At 50.2% G+C, this 7,569-nt stretch overlaps 1 protein-coding gene across 1 annotated transcript; it reads left to right on the forward strand.

Annotated features, from left to right (window-relative positions):
• The first annotated feature begins 357 nt into the window (after positions 1 to 357).
• Positions 358 to 6,012, forward strand: ZNF689 (zinc finger protein 689). The gene is made up of 3 exons (XM_005598773.4): positions 358 to 1,275; positions 1,486 to 1,599; positions 3,086 to 6,012. Exons 1-3 carry the CDS (start codon positions 1,074 to 1,076, stop codon positions 4,267 to 4,269), a joined length of 1,500 nt encoding a protein of 499 aa, XP_005598830.1. The 5' UTR covers positions 358 to 1,073; the 3' UTR covers positions 4,270 to 6,012.
• The last annotated feature ends 1,557 nt before the right edge of the window (positions 6,013 to 7,569 follow it).

Genomic DNA, 7,569 nt, shown 5'->3' on the forward strand with positions numbered 1-7,569 from the left:
TGTATACTGAACAAATGTCATGTAAAAATAAAGTACGGAGAGAGATGCAGAAGATTGAACCTGAGAAGAGACCACGAGGTCAGGTGAATTCTTGAGTTAGCAAGCAAATCAGGATAGTACGAAGGAAGGGTGCAGAGTTCAGTTGTATGAACAAAGGCCCTGTCAGCTCCAGGTTTAAATGTTTGTTTCTTCTCCTTACCAGCAGTATCCCTCTGAGATTTTCTTCATCGATAGAACCGGGACGGTAACCATCACCCCCACACAACGGTAGCAAAGAATAAATAAGATGAAATGTGTTATATAGTGGGCATGGTGCCTGTGCACAGGGAACGCTAACGTTAATTCCCTTCCCAAAAGGGCAACAAGGGAGTTATCCATTATCCAAAGCGAAGGCTGCTCTGAGAAAGCCACGGAAGGGAACCAGGGGAATCTCAGACCCGGATTGGCCAGAGTGGCTCCGTCACTCAAATCCTTCCCTCCCTCAGCCAGGCAGCGCCTGCCAGAGAACAAGGGCCCGTCACTGATCCCAAGCCAGGTCGCCGCTGCCCGCCTCAGAACTCACTGCGGTCACCCGACACCGCGGGTCCAGCTTCCTGCCCTGACGCTTCCGTTGGCTTCGTTCAAACAGGCCGCTTTCGCCAGCACCCAATCAGAATGCTCGATCTTCGGCCGCTGCCCAATGAGCGCGTGTAATGGGGGAAACGGGGCGTGAAGCCCAACCGCAGCGCCATCACACTTGAGGGCAAAGAGGTTAGGAAGCCGGCATGGCGCTCCGGTCAATAAAATCGATAGCTGGAAACTGCCTGTGTTCCAGGCAAAGGCGGTGCAGTAGCAGCGCCGCCATTTTCCCTGAAGGCATCTTCCGGTGCCTTTCACCCAAGTTCGGACAGGAGTTTCCTGAATAACAGGGAGAGGTTCCCGTTAGCCCCGCAGGCGGCCAACGCTGATTCCCTCCGGACCTTCACAGGCACGCTCAGCCCCGGTCCGGCGGGGCTTCCAAATCCCGGGGTCCGCCAGCGCGCAGGGACCGAGGCCGGGACGGGGAAGGCCGTGGCGCTGGCTTCTCGGGCCCAATGGCGCCGCCTTCGGCTTCGCTCTCCGCGCGGGAACCAGAAGCTGGATCCGGCCGGAGAAGAGGAAAGAAGCCGAGGGCAGTGAAGTTCGCGGACGTGGCCGTGTACTTCTCCCCGGAGGAGTGGGAGTGTCTGCGGCCCGCGCAGAGGGCCCTGTACCGGGACGTGATGCGGGAGACCTACGGCCACCTGGGCGCGCTCGGTGAGGTCCGGCCCAATCCGCTTCTGCGGGCCCCGAAGGGAAGAAGCTTGTGGCTGGGGGGAGGACAGAGAGCCTAGAGTGTCCAGAGTCCAGGCCTGTGACCAGGTTGTGTCAGGGGAGGAGGACGGGGTTTTGGCAAGAGATGCCATGGGGTAGATATTACCCAGCGTTATCTATGAGCAGGGCCTCTGACTGTTTTTCTTTCCCCAGGGTGCGCAGGTCCCAAACCAGTTCTCATCTCCTGGTTGGAACGAAATACTGATGTTTGGGAACCAGCTGCTCTGGATCCGCAGGAGTACCCAAGAGGGGTAACAGGCCAAAGAAGTGAGTGAAAAATGCCCATGGAGGGCCTGCAGCCTCTAATGACTCAGTCCAGAGTTTTGGGGGCTAAGGGTACCCATGACCCACGCTGCAGTGCTCCATTTACTGTGTTCGTTTTCCCAGTTTAAGGGTCTTGTCTCTGATGGGGTCAGTTGGTTGGGCCAACACACAACAAATCACATGTCAGTTTGCAAACTAACCACCTGCAGTTCTCTGTTGTGTGAATGAATCTGAGCTTTTGAAAGAAGCTACCCTCTTGCCTCCTTTCCAGGATTTCTGCCCCTAGCCTGCTCCGAGTTGCATTCTGACTGAGAGATCCTATATCTCTCTGAGTTTTCTGTGTTTTGTTAAAGGGATCTAAGGGGGAACAGCTGCCTAGGGTGCAGGGGCCTCTTTCTGGCAGGATGACCCTGATAATTGCAGGAATCTGTACACCCTCCTTAGGATCAAGCAAGGCTGTAATGCCATCCAGGTGAGAAGGGGCTCAGATCCAACCAGCGAGACAGATGGAACTGGCTGGGCTGGAGTTTCTGTGCCAGATTCTCTAATACCAGGGCTATCTAAGATTCAGATCTGACCATGATATTTCGTTGCTTAAAACCTTTCCATTTTTGCCAAGGCAGATCGTCAGATGGCTGTCAGTTATATCTAAGTCACTTGGGGAACTTGATAAAAATACGGATTCCAGGACCCCATCCCAGAATTACTGATTTACTCTTACAGATGCCTAGGAACTTGTATTTTTTTCAAATAGCCCCAGGTGATTTGGATGTCTGTTTAAGTCTGAGAACCACTGGATAAAATACAGTTCAAAGTCCTTACAGCAGTAGTTCTGCATGTGGTCCTCAGACCAACAGCAGCATCACTTGGAATGTGTTAGAAATGCAAATTCTGGGGCCGACCTGGTTAAGTTTGCATGTTCCGCTTTGGTGGCCCAGGGTTCACAGATTGGGAATGGCTCATCAAGCCATGCTGTGGCAGTGTCCCACATACAAAATAGAGGAAGACTGACACAGATGTTAGCTCAGGGGCAATCATCTTCACAAAAAAGAAATGCAAGTTCTTGGGCCCCCCCCAGACCTGCTGAATCCACAGTGGGGAGTAGGGCCCAGCAATCTATTTGAGTAAGCCCTCCAAATGATTCTGATCACAATAAAATTTGAGAACCATTGGCTTAGAGGGCCTTATGATCTAGTCACTGCTAGCTCATACCTCATTTGTTTCTACTTCCTGCCTTACATTTACCTCTTCAAAAACTTTTAATTTTTAAAGTCAGCGTAATCTCCTCTGACTTCCCCCTTCTCCGACTTCTCTAAGCTGGGTTAGGGGCTCCTGGAATACCCTCCCTATTTCCCTAGCAGTATGTCACACTAGGCTGGCTGTGGCACTAACACTCCTTGAAAACAGGGGCTGAGTCTGTAACCTGTAATACTGTAATAGGTAAAGTAGGAGCCCAGTATTTGTTTAATTTCTCCCTGTGTCCCTCTAGAAACCAGAACCAGAAAGAAGAATGGAGAGAAGGAAGTATTTCTACCTAAGGAGCCACCCCGAAAGGGGAAGCGAGGGCGGCGGCCCAGCAAACCCCGGCTGATCCCCAGGCAGACATCTGGGGGCCCCATCTGCCCTGACTGTGGTTGTACCTTCCCTGATCACTCAGCCCTGGAGAGCCACAAGTGTGCCCAGAATCTGAAAAAGCCTTACCCTTGCCCAGATTGTGGGCGCCGCTTTTCCTACCCATCCCTGCTGGTCAGTCACCGTCGGGCCCACTCTGGTGAGTGTCCCTATGTTTGTGACCAGTGTGGCAAACGTTTTTCCCAGCGCAAGAACCTCTCCCAGCACCAGGTTATTCATACAGGCGAGAAGCCCTACCACTGCCCTGACTGTGGCCGCTGCTTCCGTAGGAGTCGGTCTTTGGCCAATCATCGGACCACACATACAGGCGAAAAACCCCACCAGTGCCCTAGCTGTGGGCGTCGCTTTGCCTATCCCTCCCTGCTAGCCATCCACCAGCGCACACACACAGGAGAGAAGCCCTACACCTGCCTAGAATGCAACCGCCGCTTCCGCCAGCGCACCGCCCTAGTCATCCACCAGCGCATCCACACTGGCGAGAAGCCCTACCCATGTCCAGACTGTGAGCGGCGTTTCTCCTCCTCCTCTCGCCTGGTGAGTCACCGGCGAGTACACTCTGGGGAGCGTCCCTATGCCTGTGAGCACTGTGAGGCCCGTTTCTCCCAGCGCAGTACACTGCTCCAGCACCAGCTCTTGCACACAGGAGAGAAGCCCTACCCCTGCCCAGACTGTGGACGTGCCTTCCGGCGGAGCGGCTCCCTAGCCATACATCGCAGCACGCACACCGAGGAGAAGCTGCACGCTTGTGATGACTGCGGCCGCCGCTTTGCCTACCCCTCGCTACTGGCCAGTCACCGGCGTGTTCATTCAGGCGAGCGGCCCTATGCCTGCGACCTGTGCTCCAAGCGCTTTGCCCAGTGGAGCCACCTGGCCCAGCACCAGCTCCTGCACACTGGGGAGAAGCCTTTCCCCTGCCTTGAATGTGGCCGTTGCTTCCGCCAGAGGTGGTCTCTGGCTGTCCACAAGTGTAGCCCCAGGGTCCAAAACTGTAGCCCTAGATCTGCTATAGGGGAGCCCAGCCAGAAGGGTGGTGTCCTGTAGAATGGGACTGAAATGTATAAGTTCATTTCATTTCATGGAGAGGTCCAGAGAAGGCAAGGAGAAGCCCCAGATCATACAGGGCAGAGTCAGAACTATAACCCAGGTCTTGTGCTACATGGACCTGAACTTTAGTATATTCCACCACACTGGCTGCCTTACCTACTGTGTGTCTAGAACAGACAGTTCCACTAGGAGAGGTGACATTTGGTTAAAGTTTTCCAAGCTGCCCTATCCTAAAAGAATTTGTATGTGTGAATATCAAGGCTAAAAGTTCTCCCCATCTATTTTAGGGGCTGCTTTTCTAGTTTGTGCATACAGGGATTACCCATCACCTTGCATGAAGTCAGGAAAATCCCATTTATAGGGAGGCAGGATCTTCTACTCTGCCTTCCTCAATGCTAGGTTTAAACAAACCTGGTTTAGCCCCATTTTTACAACACTCCTGCCAAGTGGTCTTCTCCTCTTGCTTTAAAACCTCTTGACAGGGAGCTCACTACCTCACAAGGCAGGTCATTTCAGTCTGGGATAGCTCTGATCTTCGGAAGGCTATTAGGTACCACATTCTCCTTCCCTGTATGCCTTGCCCAGAATATGTTTAATACTTCATCTACATGGCAGCCCATCAGGTAATGTAATCACAGCTACTTTACCCCAACATTTTCAGGTTAAACAGCATTAATTTGGTCAATTGTTCCTTAAAGACAGGGTTTCCATTCCCACACATGATCTCTCTCCAAACAGGTGCTGGTTTTTCAACGTCCCTTGTAAGGGTCACACAAAAATAAGCCAGCACCGCAGTGTTACTAGACACCTTCTTGGTCTGTACTTGTTTTAACAGCTCTAGATTGCACTGGATTCGGGGGTGGCAGCACTGTACCAGGGGTTTATCGGGTTGCAGACACCTAAATACCTAAGCTTTTTTTAAAAAACCATATGCTGTGAAGCTGTCTTTTGCACCGTTTTTGGAACATTGGTTCAGGTTGGGTCCGGGACACAAGCACAGTGAGCTTTGGGAGAAGACTGATCTTAAGGAAAAGCAGGGGAGCGATGGCCTAGCAGCAGGAAGTAAAAATGGGAGCAGCTTGCCGTGCTTCACCTGGTGGATTTGGATTCGTTCCAGGCAGCCAGTGCCTGGCAAATCCTTGAGCTGGGTCTCCTCCCTGATTCTCATCAGAATAAGAAGACGTCAGCACAGAGCCTTCCATAAGGACTTCCAGAGTCCTCAGTCAACATTTTTTCATAAAATGAGGTGAGGCCATTCAATGAGGGTAGGAAGTTGGGTAATTGAACACAAAGCAGGAAGAGTGTACAGTCATCAAGTTGGGTTCAAGCCTGCCTCCCTCACATAAGCTCCAGAGGGCAGTGGCAGCAATGTGTCTTAATCTTTGATATGCTGCTACAGCACCCACCCGAGTAGTTACGAGTAAAGCTTTACCAAATTAAATGAACAAGGCCTGCCACTTTACCTTGGATAGCTGTGCCAAACTGAAATTTCCAAACATGACTTCTCATATGTTCCAGAGCTGGAGTGGATCCTCCTCCTACCCCTGTCGCTTCTTCCTTCAGCTCTCCTGATTTCAGCCCCAGCATTGAGGAGTGACTGGAGAACACAGTGTTTGTAGTGACCTCTGTCCTGGTATTTAATGTTGCATTGTAACTGTCTGTTTCTCCTTGGATGATGCGCTACCCCAAGGCAGAGGTCATACCAGATTGAGTCTCATTAAAATGTGTGATGAATGATTATGTTCCTTGTGAAATTACTGTTTATAAAATGTAAATTTAGTTCCTCAACTGAGTAGAAATTTTTATAGTTCTGATGGAGACCTGCCCTACTCTAGCAGAGACCTGTTAGATGCCTGCCTAACCCCATTTTAGAACTGGCTCTTTTCCCTACTTTTGTCACCAGGCTGACCCAACTATTTCCTTACCTAGGAATTTTATAACTTTCTTAGGGCCTGGATTGTAACTCAAAACTTGGGAGCTGTTGGTGGCCAACTTCCAGTATGTAGTCTATGAAGGGCAGAGAAGAGAGACAACTTCCCCTTAAGGCACTTAAGTCTGTTGGATGATTAGCTGTGATCCTGGCTGTATGTTCACTGGGTGATCCCAGTATCCTTCCAGTAAATTCCCCCTTCTGCTTTAGGTAGTTTAAGTTGAGTTTCTGCAACCAAAAGAACTAATACACAGCCCCAATATGGGTTAATCTCCATCTGCCATCATGCCTATATACAAGCTACGAGGGAAAAAAATGGCAATGCTGCTGAGAGGGGCCAGCCATGTACATTTCCTGATCTCCAACCTCAGCTGAACTTTCAGCATTACTTACATTTTCCATATATCCCAAACCAGTGACTATTTTCTTCTGCACTAAGAAAACACAAGGTGGGGCTGGCCCTGTGGCCGAGTGGTTAAGTTTGCGCACTCTGCTTCCGTGGCCCAGGGTTTTGCCGTTGGAATCCTGGGCGCAGACATGGCACTGCTCATCAGGCCATGTTGAGGCGGCATCCCACATGCTACAACTAGAAGGACCCAAAACTGAAAAAAAAAAATCAACTATGTACTGGGGGAATTTGGGGAGAAAACACACACAAAAAACCCCCAAAAGGTGTCAAATAGGAACTCCAACATTCCACTCCCCACTCTGACTCCAAATTTACCTGTGTGACCTCGTATTTACTTGCTTCCATCCCACCTCGGGAAATCCCTCATACTGCAATGCTCATCAACATAACCGCCTGGATTTCATTCCTTCTGCCCCCTCAGGGACCTTGCTTCATCTATTATTCTTTCTCTCTGCTCTTAGTTTTATGGCTTCAGTCTCTTGTCCCTAACACAACACACTTCAGTTTATAAACATGCTAAGATCTGTCTTTAAAAACAGTAAAGAACTTTTTCTCTGGCCTCTGTCCCCATCTCCTATTTTCAGTTAAATTTCTTGAAGCAGTAGCCTACATTCACTGTACCCATTGTTTATTCTTTGGCCCACTGCAACAGTACTACAGCCACTTTGTTGAGCATTTATGATGTGCCACATACTGTATTAAGCACTTTATATACATTCCAATCTAAGTTTTGCAAGAACTCCATAAAGTAGGTGTTAGGAGATGCTTCTCCATTAGTCTCTCACATTGCTATATATCTTGCTGAGTATGCCAAAGATGCAAGGCCCTGCCTTCGACAAATCCTCAGATTTGAGCCAATTCCAGACTTAGAGCCCCATGAAATGAGGGGAGGCTGGGTTCCCTTGATGAAGGACCTTGTTACATTGGCAAGACCATATGAGGTAGATCTTCCTAGCCT

Source organism: Equus caballus, chromosome 13 (assembly GCF_041296265.1).
Source record: "Equus caballus isolate H_3958 breed thoroughbred chromosome 13, TB-T2T, whole genome shotgun sequence".
In the NCBI taxonomy this organism is placed as follows: domain Eukaryota; kingdom Metazoa; phylum Chordata; class Mammalia; order Perissodactyla; family Equidae; genus Equus; species Equus caballus.